This window comes from Equus caballus, chromosome 28, assembly GCF_041296265.1.
Source record: "Equus caballus isolate H_3958 breed thoroughbred chromosome 28, TB-T2T, whole genome shotgun sequence".
In the NCBI taxonomy this organism is placed as follows: Eukaryota; Metazoa; Chordata; class Mammalia; order Perissodactyla; family Equidae; genus Equus; species Equus caballus.
In genome coordinates, this window is record NC_091711.1 from 51,546,736 (window position 1) to 51,566,712 (window position 19,977).

Here is a 19,977-nt window from a genome sequence, read left to right on the forward strand (position 1 = left end):
GCTATTCTTCTTATATGTTTTACTTACACATATGTTTTAAACTCTATCATACATTGCTGATTTTTAAAATTTATACAGTCAATTGTATTTTAAAGAAATTCAAACATTAGAAAAAAGCCTTTTAGGATTTCCCTCAGTCCTCTTTATTACTTTTTGTAGACCCAGGTTCTCCTCAGGTGCACTCTTTCATTCTGCAGAACTTACATTAATATTCTTCGCATTGCAGATATGCTAGTGAAAAATTATCTCAGAGTTTGTCTGAAGTTGTCTTTATTTCACATGCACTTTTGGAGGACATTTCCACTGCACATTGATATTCTTTCTCTTTCAGCACTTTAAGGATGCCGTTTCATTTATTATGGTTTGCATTGTTTCCGATGAGAAATCAGAAAGAATTTTTGTCTTTGTTTCCTGATATGTGTGTCTTCTTTTTCTGTTTTTAATATTTTCTTGTTATTGCTAATTTTCAGCAATTTGATCATTATGTGCTTTGAAGTAGTTTATTTTGTGTTTATCCTACTTGGGATTTGTTGAGTACTTTGGACCTGTGGGTTTATAGTTTTGAAAAAGTTTGGAAATTTTTCAAGCCATTATTTCTTCAAATACTTTTTTTTTTTTTTTTTTTTGCTGGCCCTTTGTTTCTCCAATTATCCACTTGTTAGACTGCTTGATATTTTCCCAAATGTCAATGAGGCTTTGTTATTTTTTTCAGTCTCTTTTTCTCTCTGCTTCAGTTTGCATAGTTTTTATTACTCTGTTTTCATGTTCACTGATCTTTTCTTCCTCTGTGTCTAATGCACTGCTAATCCCATCCAGTAAATTTTTAATTTCATATGCTGCACTTTTCATCTCTCAAAGTTCCATTTGGTTCTTTTTTTTTTACATCTTCCATTTGTTTGCTCACTGTATTCATGTTTTCTTTAAGTCCATGGGTATATTCATAATAGCTGTTCTAAAGTCTATGTCTGTTAATTCCGTTGTTTCTATTCTTTATGAATCTGTTTTTACTGATTTTTTCCCTCCAAGTTTTTCCTGCTTCATTGCAGGTCTTTTTATTGGATGCAGGACATGAGTGCCTGCGTTTCCTTATCTTCCTTTAAAGAGTATTGAAGTTGCTTTTGGCAGTTAAGTTTCTTCTGGATCAGCTTGATTCTTTTGAGGCTTGTTTTAAAACTTTGTTAGCGGCGGTCTAAAGTGGCCTTTACTCTGGGGCTGGTTTAGCTCTACTGAATGTGCCAGGTGTTCAATATGGTCTCACCATCTAGCTGTTGGATCTTGAATATCTCCGAGTCCTACACGAGCTCTGGAATTCCCACCTTACAGTTCCCCCAATAGTTTTTCTCTATCCCACCTTATGGAATTTTATTCTACACAAGCACAATTTAGTATTTACCAAAACTTAGGGGGATCCTATTGTAGATTTCTGAAACTCTTTCTCTGAGTAGTTCCCTTCTCTGTAGTACTTTTATCTGGAGATTCCAAATAACTCGGTCTCCCCAAACTCTGACTTCTATCTTCTAAACTCATCAAGACTGCCTCTCTCTAAGTGCACTGCAGTCTGGAAATGCCTCCATATGGAAAACCAAGACAATTGTAGGCCTTTGTCAGTTGTTTCCCTTCTCTCAGGGATCACAGGCCTGTACTGTCCTTTGTCCAAATGTCTGAAAATAGTTTCTTCCTATATTTTGTTCAGTGTCCTGGGGTTTTTTCCCCCCTTGGCAGGAGGGCAGGTTCAATAACTGTTATTCCATAACGGCTGTAAGCCATTAAAAATTGTAATTGTTGAATGTTTTTAAGTTCACATCTATTGACATGATCATGCAGTTTTTCTTTCCTAGTCTGTGAATATGTTGGATTACCATTGAAAGTGAAAGTGAGATGTTGAGCCATCCTCGGATTTCTGGGTTAAACCCCATGTGATCAGAATGCATTTACAAAATTAAACTGTTGAATTTCGTTAGCTAATATTTTGTTGCAGCTTTTGTATATATGCTTATAAGTGAAATAGACATATAATTCATTAATTTTCTTGAGCTATTCTTATCGCATTGTAGCTTGATAAAATAAATGGAGATGTAATATGGCAAACTAGATTCCTAAATAGAACTTTCTGCTAAAAACAGTTAAAAGTCCAGGATAAGCTACTTTCTAAAAAAGTGTTTTCTAAAATCATTAATGATCTAGTAAGAGAATAAGGGACTAAGTAAAATGTGAGCCCCGAGGAGCCAGTGGAGCACTGCACACTGCTTTTGATCAGAGGCGTTTGGTGAACCAAGAGAACTTGGATTTGGGGTTTTAAGCTTATGCTGCGTTGAATAGGCTATAAAATTCACATCCACCCAGGACCTCAGAATGTGACCTTATTCATTGCGGATGACATTAGTTAAGATAAGGTCACACTGGATTAGGGTGGGTCCTAATCCAATGACTGGTGTCCTTATAAGAAGAGGGAAATTTGGACACAGACATGGAAACATAGGGGAGAAGTTCACATGATGATGGAGGCAGAGATCAGAGTGATGCATCTACAAGTTAAGGACTGCCAGCAACCACCAGAAGCTGGAAGAGGCAAGGAAGGATCCTCTCCTAGAGCCTTTGGGGAGAGCGTGGCCCTGCTGACACCTTGATTTTGGACTTCTAGCCTCCTTTGGCAACTGCAAAGAAAATTGACTATTTCAAATTTGAGGGCAAAGTGGTGTGCGTGTGTGTGTGTGTGTGCGCGTGTGAGTGAGTGAGTGAGATAGATGCTGAAAATTTAGGATAAGAAGCTGGCTCTCACATGGGTGGGCAGATCAAATTCATACAGTCAGGGTGGTCCAAGAAACCGTTGGTGGAATATTGAATATAGAGTGATCTCAGGTTGGTAATGCCTATAGGTGCCTGGTAGAAGCAAATATGAATTCTCTCTGAAGGTACCTACCTTGTTCCTAGGCCTCAGAGTTTCTCATAAAGACAATCCCAAGGCTAACAAGTATCTCTAAGTTAAAAAATATAAAGTCATTAAGCAGCAAGATAGCGAGCAATCATGAGAGCAAGCCAGCAGTAACCACAGACAGCACATTTCAGATAATGGAATTATCAAGCAGATTATAAAATGCCTGTGTTCAATATAATTAAAGTAATAAAAGGCAAGGTTGCAAATATGTGCAGAAACTAAGAAACTATAAAGACTAATCAAGCAGTTTGAAAAATTCCAAATTGAAGTTCTAAAATGAAAGTTTTAATTTAGTTGAAATTGTGGTTGCATTTTAATTTCAACTAAATTTAAAACTCAGTACATTGTTTGTTTGTTTGTTTGTTTTTGAGAAAGCTTAGCCCTGAGCTAACTGCTGCCAGTCCTCCTCTTTTCACTGAGGAAGACAGGCCCTGAGCTAACATCCATGCCCATCATCCTCTACTTTTTTTGTATGTGGGATGCCTACCACAGCATGGTATGCCAAGCGGTGTCATGTCCACACCTGGGATCCGAACTGGTCGCTGAAGTGGAATGTGTGTACTTAACCACTGTGCCACTGGGCTGGCCCCTAAAACTCAGTACATAGTTTTAACAGCAGATTATAAACAACTGAAAAGAGAATTAGTGAACTAAAAGAGAAATGTGAATAAATTGTCTTGAATATTGCCTGGAAAGACACAGAGATGGAAAACATGAAAGAGGTTAAGAGGTATGGAGGCTAGAATGAGGAACTCCAACATGAGTCTAATCGGAGTTCCAGAAGGGGAAGAGACGCAAGGGAGCAGAGGCAATATTTGAAGAGAGAATGGCTATAAAATTTCTAAACTGATAAGAGAAAAATCCATATAGTTAAGAAGCTGAGTGAACCTCAGGTGGAAAAAAATATGTAAAATAAATATACACCTAGATACACTGTATTGAAACTTCAGAACACCAAAGACGAAGAAAGAAGTCCTAAATGCAGCTGGGAAGGAAAGAGAAACGACCTTCAGGGGAGTGGCAGCTGAGAGGTGACTTCTCATAGCAACAAGAGAATTCAGAGGAAGACAGTGGAATGACTGACGCCTCTGAGATGATGATGGAAACTACCCAACCTAGAATTCTATATCCAGTAAAAATATTCTTTAGGAGTCAGGGCAAAATAAAGACATTTTTTATATAAACTGAGAGTTTACCACCCAAAGCTCTCAATAAATAAAATTCTAAAGAACATACTTCAGGCAAAAGGAAAGTGGTATCACAGGAAGGTCTGAGATTCAAAAAAGAATGAAGAACACAGAAAGAGGTAAGCATTTAGGTAAGTCTGAGTAAACATTGACTGTTTAAAGCAAAATAAACGATTCCTTTTGGGACCTTGAGAAAAATTTAAGTACATAATAATAGAATTTAAGTTGGGACTGGAGTAAATAGAGTCAGAGTCTCCTAGGGTCCTGTATCGTTCAGGAAGAAGGTAAAGATATTGGTTGCCTTTAGGGTTTGTTAAGTTCAATGTGGGTTTCATAATTAAGAGGGTGCCTTAGATTGGATTCTTTGGGAAGTAGTGGCTGGGACAAGCATTCAAGTGCAAGTACTTTATTTAGAGATGCAGGAAATACAGGTGCGTGGGTGAGAAAGTGAGGCAGGGAAGGGAAGAAGTGCCAGCTGCCTGCTCATTATTATCTAATCTGTGGTCTATGTAGTAATATTTTACCTAGAACCTAGATGTTAGGGTGGGGAGACATAGCTTGATAAAGGGAGTTTTTGTTAACCAAATAAGGTAGTTATGCTGGAATTCCAGGGTGACAAATTTGTGGGTATAACAGGCCTGGTAAGTCCCTACTCAGGGCCTTCCACAACCTATTAGGACCTCTCCCTGGTCAGGCAGACCACCATTGCCATCAACTTTAGTGCATCTTTGGGAGGAACTGGGCAAACTTGGGAAGCCATTCTTACCAAGCATTCCCCAGCCTGACATTTCCTGGAATGCTTTACCAAGGGTGTTCTCTTTGCCTGTATCACAGTAAACAGGAAATTCTCTGATTCATATGTCAGAGAGAGAATTTTTGTCAAGGCTCCAATGCAGTCCTATATGGGACTATGACATTGGTCCAGTGCAAAGACTTGTGTGAAAATGTATAATCCTGTTCTGTATTTGATTATTATATAACTGTCTTTGGGCATGTACATGGCATGAAGGAGTTTTTTTAAGATGTTTAGATTTCAGAGATTGTTGGTCTTTCCTAATAGTAACAATCCCTTTAAAACACTCAAATTCCCATTAATTGTCATAATATTTTTCCTCATTGGTAGAAATCTGTTTTCTGAAAGGTATAACTATTTGTGAGATTTCTTTCTTAAACCAGAAGGATTTTTTTTTTTACTGCCCTTTCCTTTAAGACATAACGGTATTGTAAACCCCATGAATTTGGATTCCTTATATGGACAGGGATGAGAATATACCATTTATTTTAACACTAGATTATGCTAATTTGCTGATGGAAGTGATCCAGAAGAGAAGGAAAAGCTGATGATGCAAGAGAGAGGGTTAATTCCAAGCAAAGGACTTGAATTGGTGATGAGAAAAATGGGAGGACTGGAGGCCTGTGGTGGTTTGTAACACAGCCCCCAAATTTTTTGATACTCTTCTCATTGAGAGGTGGGGTCTCTGACCTCTCTATTGAATCTGGATGGGCTTGTGACTGCTTTGACCAATAGGTATGCATATGACTTCCAAGGCTAGATCAGAAAAGGCCATGCAGCTTCCAACTGTCCTTCCTAGGACACTCACTGTGACGAAGCCAGCCATCATGTAAGAGGTCCCACTACCCTGAGACCATCATGCTGGAGAGGCCAGGTGTAGGTGCTGGTTGACAGCCCCGCTGAGCTTCCATCAACAGTCAGTGTCAATTGCCAACCTTGTGAGTGAGCCATCTTGGACATCCAGCCCAGCTGACCTCTGGCCAAACCAAATGAGAAACCCCAGACAAGAACTTCCTACTGGAGTCCTTCCCAAATTTATGACCCTAAAACTGTAAGCAGAGTAAAAAGGTAGTTTTAATTCATTAAATTTGGTGGTAATTTGCTACACAGCCATAGTAACTGGAACAATTTTCTTATGGAGTCAGAGAATTGTGGACGTCATGGTAATACAGTAAGAAAACAAGAAAAATAGGAGGTGATGGTCAGAAAGTTGGATGCTTAATATCAAGATTCAGGAAGTGGTGAAGTTATTGATTATGACAGCATTCCCAACAAATTATGGCTGTTAAGCTTTTCATCTTTATTATATATTTCTGTTCACAGTTTTAGCCATTGGCATTTTTACTTTGTGTTTGTGATTTCTGTGCTATTTGAGTAGAATAAAAGACTGATAGTTTGCATTTACTTATTTTCTTATCTATGAGAAAATTGTCAGGAAAATGACCTTTGACTTTTAAGGATTTGTCTGTGGTCAGAATCGCTGAAACTGTTGCTACTCTAATTTTCCCATATAAGTCCAGTCAATTTTATTTTTTGTACTATCGGTACCATTAGTGGACCATAGAGCAAACCAAAGTATTAAGATGGTAGATTCAAAACATCTTGATTTGTCATATAAGGGAAGGAAAAGGAGTCTGGAAGGACATTGACAATGCGTGGTTAAGAAGGTAGGAGGAAAAACAGCATGGGGCCCACAAGCTGAGGGAAGAAAGAACTTCAAGGAGGAATTGGTCAGCTCCCAGTGGATCCCACTTCTTTCATCCATACAAGGATGGTGTGAGGATCACATGATGTAACACATATAAATTTGATAAAATGTGCAAGATGTAAGGAGCATAAACCTCTTCAGGAAAAGGATTTTGTCTTTTCATCAATGTATCCCTGAGCTGGAAAGAGCAGAGTCCTGAGGGGTTGGGAAGAGATGGGCCCCAGTATGAGGAGCAGGGGGAAGAGGAACATTGAATGTTCATGAATAAGAGCTAGGGCCTGTGCCTGAGGCTTTACACGCATATCTCACGTGATCCTCATAGCATCAGTGTACAGATGAAGAAACTGAGGTCCATAAAATTGAGTAGCGTGCCCACGTTCAGAAACTTGATGGAAAAGTAAAGATTGGTACCACAGTCTCTCAGACTCTAAGACTGGTGACCTTCCATCTGTGCTCTGGGGACAGATGGAAGACTTCACAGATAAAATTGGAGGTGGAAGCCCCCACAGTTCATGACTTTTGTACTCCTGGAATCTGAGGGTGAATCCTCCGATAAGAGAGAGGGAAGGAAGGGGAGAGGCTTGAGGAGGGTTGTGGCAGTGATGATCTGAGATGGGATTTAGGAATATAAGGCTTCAGGTTGGTGCAATTCCAGGTGGAAGTAAATCTGGAGGCTCCTAATGGGAGAGGTCACTAGAGTTGAGAGAGTCAAATACTGTTGTCTGGTCAGAAGTCAAGGAGCTGACTGACCAAGGTGTTGGATGCCTCATTTATGTGGATGTCCAAGTTAACCAGTTCAGTGACAAGACTCAGGATTGAAAGGAAGTCTGGGAAGTTGGGGGTCAAAACTTTTCATGAATTCTGGGAAGAGATCTGGAATTTTGTGGTAAAAGCCAGGAAGTGGTTGATATGTCCAGGTTCCTTGAACCTCAGAAATGGGGAATGTTCTTAATGCTCCTAAAATGGAAAAGACAACATGACAACAAGGACTTAATAGCCCAGACCTGGTAGAGCCCCTAAGCCCTCTCACTCGTTCGTTCCTTCATTCGCATGTTTACTGAGCACCTAGTGTGTGCCAGGCCCTGTGCTTGGAGCTTGGAAGTTCAAAGAGAGATAGGATAGTGTCTCCATTCTGCAGCTCTCAGTCATTAGGGAGGGAAACATAAACTAGTAAATGCCATTCTTGGGAAAACACTATAATTGAGATAAAATGTAAATTGTAGTTGGGGCACAAAAGAGGGCATGATCTGCCCCCTGGCCATAGGCCTTCTCTCCGAGCTGAAATGATCACCACCCAAAGAATGATGTTGCCCTTTGCAACTTGCACACACTCCTTCTGCCCTGCGGTTTCCAGGCATTAATCACTCAAGTGCCTCATTCTTCCCTCAGAAATAGTTTTCCACAGAAATAATTTAGACAAATGTCAGGGCACATCATTTTGATCAAGGGGGAAAAAGGATAATTTCACTGCACTCTGGTTGAAACTCCAACCTCCTTCCTTAGCCAAATCTTATCCACAAAGTCCCTAACCTGCTCCTCCAACCTGTCTTTATCCACTGTACTCACAACCTTGATCTGCCCTTCCCCAACTCTAGCGCCAGCTGACACTGACCTAATCTGACTCCTTGAGCTCAGTTTCAACCCTCGTTCTCCTACATGGCTCCATATCAAGCCAGAACATGCCAGTGCCCTAAACAGTGCCAGTCACTTGGTGCTCAAGAAACAGTTTTTCCAATTGAATGAACGTAGTCTTCACCCAATGCCCACCAGTACCTCTGTCCAGCCTGCGTAGTCTGTATTGTGTGCTGAAAGTCCAGTGTTAGCCCTTCAGCATCCTCTGTACGGTCAACTCCGAAATCCAGCCTGGATCAGCATTCCTTGGGCAGATGTCTCCGTCCTGCACCGATCAGCACCCTTTGGGGGAACAGCTCCTCCAGCCCCAGTCAGCACCTTCTAGGGAGAAATCTCCGTCGGCCCAATCAGCACGCTGTGTGGGACAGCTCCGACCATCCCTGATCAGCACCTAAAGGCGGACAGCTCCGCCAGCCTATTTCGATGCGTGCCAGGCTCAGCCCTAACCATCTTTGCTCCAGGCTTGGGACCCCAACTCTTCCGTTCTGATTCCTTGGGACGTCTGTGCAGCTCCTGGGGCCGCACCCACCCCTCCATGAGTCCCTCCCCCTCCAGAAAAACCAGTTAACCAGAGATCTGCGGACCCAGACCGCTGCCTTCCTCCGACTTCCCGACCGCAGATTCCTTATTTAAGGCTCTCACGCTCATGTCTCCCCACCCGCAGATCCTCCTGTACGCGAACCTGATCACCTGAAAGAGACCAAACCACACAAACCCCGTGCTTCGCCAACCAAAACCTGTCAGTCAAACCACTTTCTCTCCTCCAACCAGCGTCCCCTGCCCTGCCCTGTCCCCTCCCCCGTTTCCCGGTCCCTCCCTCCTGTTCCTCCCCCTCCCCCGTCCCAGCCCCTCCCTCCTGTCCCTCCTCCCTTCTGTCCCTCCTCCTCCCTCCTGTCCCTGCGGCGTTGCCACTCGCGCTGCGCGGAGTCTGCGGGGCGTCGAGGTGCCGGCGGGCGGGTGTCGCAGGGCGTGTCACGAGGTGCGTCGGGAGGCGAGGACGAGGGAGGAGCCGTCTCTCGGCCCCCCCGCGGTCGGCAGGGCTCCCCGAGAAGATGGCGGACCGCGCGGACATGTTCTCTCTCTCCACCTTCCACTCGCTGTCGCCGCCAGGCTGCAGGTACGCACTTTGGCGCTCTGGGCCTTGGCATGCCCTTTCCTTCCTGCAGCCCCCTCTCTGACCCTGTCCCCAGACCCCTCCGACCCACCCTGCCACCCCTCCCCCATCACCTTTGGGGACCCAAGCCCCAGGCCCCTCTCTGGTCCTGAGGCCTCTGACTCCTGCTCCCCATCCCCCAGCCTCGGTTCAGGGTCTCTCCAGTCTTGTCCTCCCCTTGTCTCCCCCCGTTTCCCGCTGGGATCCATTGCCGCACCCGGCCTGGGCAACTGACCCCTCCAAGGGTGGAGGTCCTGGGCCAGAGCCTCTGAGGGACAGCCTGCCTGGCAGGACAAGAAGCACGTCCTCTGTGCTTGGCAGTGTCCTTTTGGTCTCTTCTCACTGGCGGCCTGGCCTGGCCTGTAGGGCTCAGAGAGGGAGAGAGCTGAAATCAAGCCTGGAGCCTGGGGGAAGGGGCTGGGGTGGGGAGAGGGCTGGACCTCTGGGTGTAGGCCTGCCTTGGGCTGGAGGAGGGAGACAAAGTGGCCAGACTTTGCTCCTAGAACACTCCTCCCTCTCCTGCTGCTGCAGCTTCTGCTCACCCCTCCCCCTGCTCTGCTCAGCCTGACTCCCCTGAGGCTGAGGCTGTGACCCAGAGGGGCTTGGAGCTGAGTGTGGAGGGAGGAGAGGCTGCTGGCTCTGTGAGGGAGGAGGACTAGGAGAAGGGTTGGGGGGACAAGTGGCTCCTCTGGGCTGGTCATGGCTCAGATTGTGGGGGGATCCTTTGGAGAGCAGATCTTGTGGTTCAAGATGACAGCAGGATGCGGGTCTGGGAGTTGGGGGCTCTGGACACCATGGGGCCCAGGGGCTGGGGGTCTCCCTTGGCTCCTCCTTAGGACAAGCTCCCTGGCGGGGAGTTCAGGGTTGGTGGCTCTCTCAGGAGCCCTGCCCTTGCTCTCTGACCCCGGTCTCCTCCAGGCCTCCCCAGGACATAAGCCTGGAAGAATTTGACGATGAAGACCTGTCTGAGATCACCGATGACTGTGGCCTGGGCCTCAGCTATGACTCGGACCACTGCGAGAAGGTGGGGCAGGGGCTGGGGGCTCTCAAGGGAGAGCCTCACTTTGGCTCTGCTTAGCATTCACTTGGGGTTATAGGGTGGGTCTGCGCTCAGCTTTGAAACATGGAATCCTCTAATTTGCCTCCTTTCTCTTGGCCTCTTGGCCTGGGGTCTTCTTTGATATCAAACCTCTTTTTCTAACAGACTGTAGGCCCTCCACAGAGGGCCTTCCCCAGCAGTCCTCGCCTGACCCCTATCACCTGGCTAGCTTGGGGGAGGGGAGCTGTGCCTCTGCTTTGGGTGCCCTCTGTCCTCAGATCACTTCCCAGAAAGATCTAACCCCTTCCAGCTGCCATCTCACCTCGTCTCCTCCCCAGCTCTGTCCCCACCTCTCAAGCCTCCCTCTGTCCGCCTCGTGTCTCCACCCCTGAAATCTTTTCTCCCCCATCTCCTGCTGCTTCTCCTCCTTGCTGCCTCTCCATGTTTCTCTTTTCATTCATTTAAGAATATTTCTGAGCGACTGCCATGTGGCAAGTGCTGGGGGCTTCCTGGTGCTTGGGAGGAGAACAGGACAGATGTGGCCTTTGCCCTCGGGAGCTTATAACCTAATCGGGGGGAAAGACACTAAGAGGGAATGGCTGCCTGAGTGTCGGGGACTGGATTCCAATAGGAGGACACTAGGAACCCCACCGAGACTGAGACTGAGCCTTTAGGGAGACTTCCCAGTGGAAATGGCACACAACCCTGCCCTTAGGGAAGACTAGCTGGAGCTGGGCAGATGAGGGAGGTAGGAGGGAATGGAGGAGAGGAATTGCCGGCAAAGGAATTAACTGTGTCAAAGGCCCTGAGGTTGATGCAAGCTTGTTGAATCCTGGGTGCTGGCCGTCTCTCCCTTCATACATTTATTTGGTATTTACTGAGCATCCACATGGCTAGGTCCTGTTCTCAGGGGTGGGGTACACCAGTACCCATTATGGAGATGGCCCTGCACTGGTGGGGCTTGCAGCTTGGTGGGGGAGACAGACCAAAGACTGTGCAGTAATCGTGAATTGCATTAAAATGCTGTGAAGGAAAGGATTTGGGGGTGAGATGAGGCTGGCAGTTGGGTTGGGGCCACTCTGAGAATCTATCACCAAGGCTTAGGAGTTTGGTCTCTTACCAAGAACTGGGGTGATCCTTATGAATCTTAAGCAGATTTTTTTAAAAAAACTGCTGTTGGTGGGGAGCAGAGTGAACTGGGGGCTTCTCTCCCTTGACTTATTGCTTCCTGTTCTCCCCTTTCCTGCCACCTGGGACCACGAGTCACTGTCACACTCTGGCCCAGCTCTGCCCTAGCTCTGCCCTGTCCCTCCTTCCTGCAGGACAGCCTCTCCCTGGGGCGCTCGGAGCAGCCGCACCCCATCTGCTCCTTCCAGGATGACTTCCAGGAGTTTGAGATGATTGATGACAATGAAGAAGAGGAGGAGGAGGAGGAGGAGGAGGAAGAGGAGGAGGAGGAAGAAGAGGAAGAAGAGGAGGAAGGAGAAGGAGAGGGAAAGGAGGGAGGCGGCCCTAGTTCAGAGGCCCCTGCCCGGGAGCCCCTGATCCCCTCCCCCTCCCTGGAGGAGCCCCACAAGCACCGGCCCACCACGCTCCACCTGACCACGCTGGGAGCCCAGGTGAGCTCCCAGACCCACAGCATTCTGGAGCTAAACTTGGGTTCCCAGCATCCGGGACTCTTCTTCTCATGACAGCCTGCCCCTCGTACCCCTGAGAGCTGGAGCCTGTCTTCAGCGCTGGTTTCTTGTCCCTCCCCCAGGACTCCCTGAACAACAATGGAGGCTTTGCTCCAGCGCCTCCAGCCTCCTGGCAGGAGACAGTGCTGCGCTCACCCCCCCAGGAGCCCCTCAGAGGTGAGCGGGAGGCTAGGGGCACACGAGCGGAGGGGGAGGAGTAGAGGGGGTAGGCTGGCTGACGCATCTCCCTGCTCCGCAGAGCCGCCAGCACCCCTCCCACCCACAGACGGGAGCTCCAGCGGGGCACAGTCGTCTGTGCCCCCAGGTTGCGACTGCGAAGGGAACCAGCCCGCGGGTCCCCCAGCGCCAGATGGGGCCTCGCCCTCCTCGGATCCCGGCATCGAGGCGGACCTGGGGAGCCGCTCCAGCGGGGGCCGCGGGGACCGGCGCAGCAGCCAGGAGCTATCGTCCCCGGGCTCCGACTCGGAGGACGCGGCGGGCGCGCGCCTGGGGCGCATGATTTCCTCCATCTCGGAGACGGAGCTGGAGCTGAGTAGTGACGGTGGCAGCAGCAGCAGCGGCCGCTCCTCCCACCTCACCAACTCCATCGAGGAGGCCTCATCTCCTGCCTCGGAGCCCGAGCCTGAGCCCGAGCCCCCGCGCGAGCCCCCTCGCCGCCCTGCCTTTCTGCCCGTGGGCCCCGACGACACCAACAGTGAGTACGAATCGGGGTCCGAGTCGGAGCCAGACCTCAGCGAGGACGCGGACTCGCCCTGGCTGCTCAGCAACCTGGTGAGCCGCATGATCTCCGAGGGCTCCTCGCCCATCCGCTGCCCCGGCCAGTGCCTGTCTCCCGCGCCGCGTCCTTCGGGGGAGCCTGCGTCGCCGGCCGGCGGGGTCCCCGAGACACCCGAGGCAGATGTGGGGCCAGGCGGCGTGGAGCTGGTGGACATGGAGACGCTGTGCGGGCCGCCGCCCCCCGCGCCCTCCGCACCCCGGCCTGGCCCCGCGCAGCCCGGGCCCTGCCTCTTCCTAAGCAACCCTACACGCGACACCATCACACCGCTGTGGGCCGCTCCGGGCCGCGCTACCCGCCCTGGCCGCGCCTGCTCCGCCGCCTGCTCAGAGGAGGATGATGAGGACGAAGAAGAGGAGGATGAAGCCGCGGACAAGGCTGGGCCCCCTGGGAGCATGGGTGCGGGCCCTGCCGCGCCACTGGACGCCTCGCTGGTGTACGATGCGGTCAAGTACACGCTGGTGGTGGATGAGCACACGCAGCTGGAGCTGGTGAGCCTGCGGCGCTGTGCAGGCCTGGGCGACGACAGCGAGGACAGTGGTGGTGAGACAAGCGAAGAAGAGACTGGGGCTGCACTGCTAGGTGGTGGTCAGGGCCCTGGGGACGCCTCCCCAGACAGCCCAGACCTCACCTTCTCCAAGAAGTTCCTCAATGTCTTTGTCAACAGCACATCTCGATCTTCCAGTGAGTGGGCGGTAGGGAAAGGGGGATGGTCCCAGGGAACAACAGGCTCCCAGGCAGAGTGCCCAGGGCAGCCTAAGGATCTGGGGGAGGGGGGGCCCGTGGTCAGGGCTGGGCACTGCTGTCTTACCCAGGACATGGGCCTGGGGCTTTCCCTAGACCCCCAGTCGGGGAGGAGTGTGGTGGGGAGGGCTGCTCTGCCTCCAGTCCCTCATGGGTGGGTTCTTGCTCCCTCCCTGACTCAGGACCACCCACACCGGGCTGCTGAGGGGAGGAGAACTTGGCCAGGCCTTGCAGGACTTTCCTTCCTTTCTTTCTGAGTCTCTGTCTCTCCTGTCTCTGTGTTTCAGGCACCGAGTCCTTTGGCCTCTTTTCCTGCCTGGTCAATGGCGAGGAGAGAGAGCAAACCCATCGGGCTGTCTTCAGGTACAGCCTTCCCCTTGCCATAGGTGCCCCTAGCCTCAGTCTACAGACATTACAGAACACTGCTGGACACAGTCTGGACAGTCCCACCCCTCCCCCAATGACCTCCCACCTGTGACTTGATCTCAGGTTCATCCCTCGCCATCCCGATGAGCTGGAGCTGGATGTGGATGATCCCGTGCTGGTGGAAGCTGAGGAGGACGACTTCTGGTTCCGTGGCTTCAACATGCGCACAGGCGAGCGTGGGGTCTTCCCTGCCTTCTACGCCCACGCAGTGCCCGGTCCTGCCAAGGACCTGCTGGGTGAGTCCCCCTTCCCAAGGGACGTCTTGTTACTCCTGACCCCCCTCACTCCTCTGACCCCATCCCCTTGTGACCCCCACCCCCAGGGAGCAAGCGGAGTCCCTGCTGGGTGGAGCGATTTGATGTGCAGTTCCTGGGCTCTGTGGAGGTGCCCTGTCACCAGGGCAATGGCATCCTGTGCGCAGCCATGCAGAAGGTCAGTCTGGAGGTGTGGCACAGTCCCTGGAGGCCCCAGGCCTCCCACCTCCTCCATGGAGGGTTCAGAGGGTATCTCAGGGGCTTCAGGGGGCAGGCCCCCTGGAGCCTGTTTCAGAGGCCTGTGCAGACGTGCTTAGGGCAGAACTCAGCAGCCGTCCTACACCCCTTGGGCTCTCTCAGCTGGTTCAGTGGGGTCCCAACCTTCCCACTGGCCCCTCCTCCCCTTCAGCACATCCTCCTCTTGTCTGAAAATCAAGACCAACTTTCACAGAGTCCCTTTCTTGGGACTCATTTGCTCACTCATTCACTCAGCAGACATTTCGTGAGCGCCTGCCATCTGCTGGTCCTGTGACTGAGTTGGAGAGCAGCAGGGGCGCAGGACAGCTTTGCACCTGATCGCTTCACCAGCTTATGGGCATGGGCAGTGAGGAGGCCGGGGGTGGCAGGGGCTGTGGTCCTGGCTGGAGGAATGGAAGGAAGATGAGGCACGCTGAGTGCGAGAGGTGACCGCTGGTCCTGAGACTGAGGAATGGCCAAGACCACCAGCTCCCATCTTCCAGAATCAGTGCCAAGAGTCTCTAAACATTTTCTAAAATATTCCTCCAAGAGGAGAGAAAGACGCCCTACAAGGCCCTTGAGACCCTCTTCTCAGACCCTGACTTCTTCCCCAGATTGCCACTGCTCGGAAACTGACCGTCCACCTGCGTCCTCCTGCCTCTTGTGACCTGGAGATTTCTCTTCGGGGTGTCAAGCTGAGTCTAAGCGGAGGACCAGAGGTGGGGGTGTGGGGGGCCTGAGGCACAGGGAAGGCTGGGTGTGGGGTAAAGCAAGAAGGTCTGACCAAAGGACGTCCACAGGGGTGGCAGGAGTAGCCCAGGTCATCTCCGTCTAACTCGGCGTGCTTCTTCCCCTGTGCTCTAGTTCCAGCACTGCAGCCACTTCTTCCAGATGAAGAACATCTCCTTCTGCGGCTGCCACCCCCGTAACAGCTGGTGAGAGCCTTACCCTCTTCAGAGTCCCCACAAACCCTGAGGGCTGCCCATACACAATCCCTACCTTCCACCCCCCAGACCCCCACCTGCACCCACTGGGCTCAGGAGACACGGATCAAACAGGCTCCCATCTGGTCTGGGTGGGGAGACAGACACACAGACAAGTAAGTGCTAGAAGCATCTGTGAGAGGTCTGGTGGATGGCTCTCTGTGGCCCCAGCGAGCAGTTCCAGCAGGGAGGCAGGCGGGTGAGTTCTGGGATTCAGGAGGCAACTGCAACCTGAAAGGACAAGTAGGTGCCAGGGTAGATCTTCTTGGCAGGAAACCAGGTGAGCCAAGGCTGTGGGCAAGGGGTACTGGGGGTCTCCAGAGCAGCTGGGATGAGGCTAGTGGGACACTAGGGGTACCTGTGCCCTTCTGACTATGCCAAGGAGCTTGTGCTTAATCCAGTTGGCGATGGAGCCGTGGTGTGGCACAGTCAGGTTGACACACTGGCTTTGGCTGCTGTGCGGAGTGGATGGACTCAGGTGCTGCTGGCAGGAGGTCAAGTGGCCACTGAGGTTATCTCGGTGCATTTAGGAGGTGGAACAAGCAGCACGTGGGTTGATTGGATGTAGAAGCTGGCGTGGAGGGAGAATCAAGGGTGACATGCCACCTGGGTGATGGACAGATAGTAACCCACACACCAAGAGAAGGGGCACAGTGTGAAAGGGCCTGACAGCCTGGAGATGCGGCATTCAACTGCAGAGGCAGGAGATTAGAATGGCCATTTGTTAACATCGGTCTGGAGTGTAGGAGGGAGACCTGGAGGAAAGGAATACGTTTGGAGCAGGTAGATCCCTGCAGGCACAAGATGGGGCAAGAAGAGACAGGAGTGAGAGCGGAGCGATAGTACTGGCATTGTAACCCGCGGGTTTGTAGGGGGGCTGTAGTCTTCCTGCCCAGCCAGACTCCTGCCCACTGGATCCCAGTATCCTGAATGAAGGAGATAGGAGGAGGTAACCAGAGAGCAGACAGGGCCAACCAGAGGCTCAAAAGGACTCGATGGAGTGTTGGAGGAAGCAGGTCCTCAAAGGCAGGTGAGATGTAAGAAGGGCACAGTGCAGCTGGGGCTGAGGCTTGTGACAGACGTTGAGGCTGCCATGTATGTCATTGGACACTTTTGTGGCAAAGAGAATGAGGAGGGCTCTATCTGCTGGCTGGGGGATGGTGTTGCCCTTCAGTAGAGTCAGAGCCTAGTGTGGCTGCTTCTCCATCGAAGAGGGAGATGGTTGATGGAATCCCCCGTCTAGATGCTGCTCTGAGGGCTGAAGAGATGGGATAGAACACCAGGGCTCAGACCAGACAGCGGGGCCACTCGGAAACCATGAGGACCCGTCTGCATGGCAGCCCACAGCCCATATTGACCTGGGCTGAGGATAGCACTGTCGAGAGGGGAAGAGGAAAACTGGATGTCACAAGCTCAGGCCTCCTGAGCTGGACACTGACCTGGGAGCAATTCTATGGGAGAAGGATGGTCAGGCCACTGGTTCAGGACCACGACATGGCAGGGGAGGGGGAGGGGACCGAGGAGCTGCTGTCCTGGCCCATTCCTTCCTAATATTTGTTCCTCCAGAACTCAGCCCAATCCCTCACGGTGTTAGGCAGATGGTTCACTCTTTTCTTTGTGAAGTAATAGTGGGTCAGCAATATGCTGAGGTGCTGTGTTTGCATGAGGTGGAGCCTGTGACCTTTAAGATTACAGATGCCACAAGTGCTCCTAGCACTGCTGCAGACTGGCTGTGTATCCTTGGGCAAGTTTCCGACCTCTCTGTGCCTTAGCTCCCTCATCTAGAGATGATAGATAGGGACACCTCCCTGAGAGCACTGCTTGAGGTTTGTGTGAATTAATGTCAGCTGCTTAGGCTGGTGCTTGCGGTTGGTGAGCAGCATCTAAGTATCAGTGACCGAGTGTGATTATTTGAACACAGCATTTAAGACAAGGCTGTGACGTGTTCACAGACAACATGAACACGTGGTCCTGGCAGCAATACTATCACGTGGATTCCACTTTGGTGGAGCCATGAAACCCTAATCTGACCCGATGTGGATCAGATGGGCCACAGCTGGGGAGTCTCGAGTCTCAATGCTGCACGACTCCAACAGATCATCCCTCTGGACACTAATTTTTATTAATGGATGAGAACAAGAAGGGCGAATTCAGGAAAGGCACATATGAAGCAGAGTTGGAGCAGGGACTAAATGAGTGACAGAGCCAGGGTGTGAGGTTCTTCTCCGGGAAGAGGATTGTGCAGATCCAGCGGGGATGTTAAGACCCACATCAGAGCTCGGAAAATAGCTGTGAGTTTGCAGGACCAGAGGTGGGACCAGGCAGGCTCAGGGTACCAGGAGACACGAGCAAGGCGTGAGTCAGTCGAGACATGGCACCCAGAAGGCAGGGAAGAGGCCTTGCTCTGTGGTGCAGGGGCAGACTGGGGGGAGGTGGGCGCAGCACAGAGGCCTGTGGTGCTGGCTCTGGAGATGGAGGATGCAGCTGGACGCCATTGCCATGGAGGAGTCAACCCAGATCACTGTCTCCTCAGAGGTGCCCAGCACTGAGTTTGGACTGGGACCCAAAAAGGCTCCCTCAAACCTTGAAATCGTGTGACACACACATTTCTCCTGTCCCACTCCCGCCCCGAGCCCCGCTTCTTCTCTCCAGGTGCTGGGGGGCTGCGGTGTGGGTCCATGCTCTGACACCCTCCACACCGACTCCCGCTGCAGCTATTTCGGCTTCATCACCAAACACCCTCTGCTGAGCCGCTTTGCCTGCCACGTCTTCGTCTCCCAGGAGTCCATGAGGCCTGTGGCCCAGAGTGTGGGGTGAGTGGTTGGCAGGGTGATGGAGAATTAGGGTGGACGGTGTGGAGATGGATGGGATGATGGTGGGGAGACTTGGGAACAGGGAAGGGGTGGAGAGTTTGGGCAGGAGTGAGAGGGAAGGTCAGGTGGGAAGCAGTGGAGGTAGGGAGTCAGGAAGATGTGGGCTGGAAAGCTACATTGGAGGAGGATACTAGGGGTGGAAGTGGTGCAGGCACATTGCCCAGCTAGGGGGTGGGGGTGGGAATGGAGCCTGGAGGCCAGAGAGCGAGGAAAAGGGCAGGTCACTGGCCAGGAGAGCTGAGGAGTGAAGTCTAGGGGCACATGGGCTGACCCAGGTGGGTGGGGAGGGAGGAGTGTGAGCATGGGTGGCTCAGACGTTGAAGCCACACCCTAAATGGCTGGTGAATGGTGCTCTCTCTCCCAGCCGCGCCTTCCTGGAGTACTACCAGGAACACCTGGAGTACGCCTGCCCCACAGAGGACATCTACCTGGAGTAGCCGCCCGCCGCTCTCCTGCTCCAGGTGCACCTGGAGTTCGCCTGCCCCACAGAGGACATCTACCTGGAGTAGCCGCCCGCCGCTCTCCTGCTCCAGGTGCAGCTGGGCTGGGGGTGTCTCAACAGGCCACTGCGGCTTTGGCAAGGACTGGATTGGGGGCACGTGGACCTGCTGTCCAGGGAGTCTCCGGGGCTGTGCTGAGGACTCTCCTCCTCATTCCCAGGGGCTGCGGGAGAATGGAGCCTGCCCCTCCCCACTTCCCCTCTGATCCCTTCTTCCTCTGCCCCTTGACTTCCCTCCTTTCTCCTCGTGTCTGTCTCTGCCCCTCTCTGTGCCTGCAAACTCTCACCCTCTGCTCTTTACTTTGGGGTCAGAACTGGGAGGGGGGTTTGGAGGATGGCGAGGCTGTAGGTGGCCAGTGACATCAGGCTCCTGGGTGATCCCCTCCTGCCCCTCCTGTGATTTATAAAGGAATTTTAATTTTTATAGTGAACCTCAAGGGATCATCCCATCCTTGACCACAAGGACAAAGAGAGGGATCCCCTATACCGTCCTGCACGGAGCTCAGGGGGAAGCAGGGAGGGGTTCCCCAGAAGGGCCTTGGGGGAGACTAGGAGTAGTTCTTGATGCTCACCCCAAGCCCCCAGATGCTGCTAGGAGGAGGGCACCCTGCCCCGGGTCCCGGCCACACCAGCATCCGCTTTGCCGCTGCAAACACTCCCCGCAGTCTAGCACCTCAATAAACTCTCTGCTTGGTGTGACCCTGGCTGTCTCTGGGTGGTGGTGGTTGGGGGCAGATACGAGGCCAGGGGCCATGGGGACCAAGACCCCAGAGTGATGGAACTGAGAGAAGTTTCACCCCTTCAGTACTCTCCAAAATCACACCAGGTGCCCAGTGGTGCCCTCTGGGGCCCCTGGGGATTCTCCCCAAATACACTTACTTGGCCAGCGAGGAAGCTGAGGCTGGAGAGGGAGGGCCCTGCCATGAGACGTGTGTTCCTTCCACCTACAGTGGAGCAGGTGTGCAAGGGAAGTTGGCATGGCTCAGATCAGTGTGTGCATACTGTGTCTGAGTGAGCATGTGTGTGTGTGTGAGAGAGCAAG

The 19,977-nt window shown here is 51.6% G+C and overlaps 1 protein-coding gene across 1 annotated transcript in view; it reads left to right on the forward strand.

The window, feature by feature from the left end:
- MAPK8IP2 (mitogen-activated protein kinase 8 interacting protein 2) overlaps positions 1–19,634 on the forward strand; it is a 31,064-nt gene extending 11,430 nt beyond the window's left edge. The window contains exons 3-14 of the mRNA XM_070253889.1: positions 8,920–9,372; positions 10,327–10,432; positions 11,770–12,066; positions 12,207–12,300; positions 12,383–13,603; positions 13,951–14,026; positions 14,153–14,325; positions 14,412–14,521; positions 15,195–15,299; positions 15,445–15,515; positions 18,278–18,376; positions 18,801–19,634. Coding sequence (XP_070109990.1) covers positions 9,308–9,372; positions 10,327–10,432; positions 11,770–12,066; positions 12,207–12,300; positions 12,383–13,603; positions 13,951–14,026; positions 14,153–14,325; positions 14,412–14,521; positions 15,195–15,299; positions 15,445–15,515; positions 18,278–18,376; positions 18,801–18,873 — 2,490 coding nt within the window. The 5' untranslated portion in view covers positions 8,920–9,307 and the 3' untranslated portion in view covers positions 18,874–19,634. The remainder of the gene's footprint in view (positions 1–8,919; positions 9,373–10,326; positions 10,433–11,769; positions 12,067–12,206; positions 12,301–12,382; positions 13,604–13,950; positions 14,027–14,152; positions 14,326–14,411; positions 14,522–15,194; positions 15,300–15,444; positions 15,516–18,277; positions 18,377–18,800) is intronic.
- Positions 19,635–19,977: the final 343 nt, after the last annotated feature.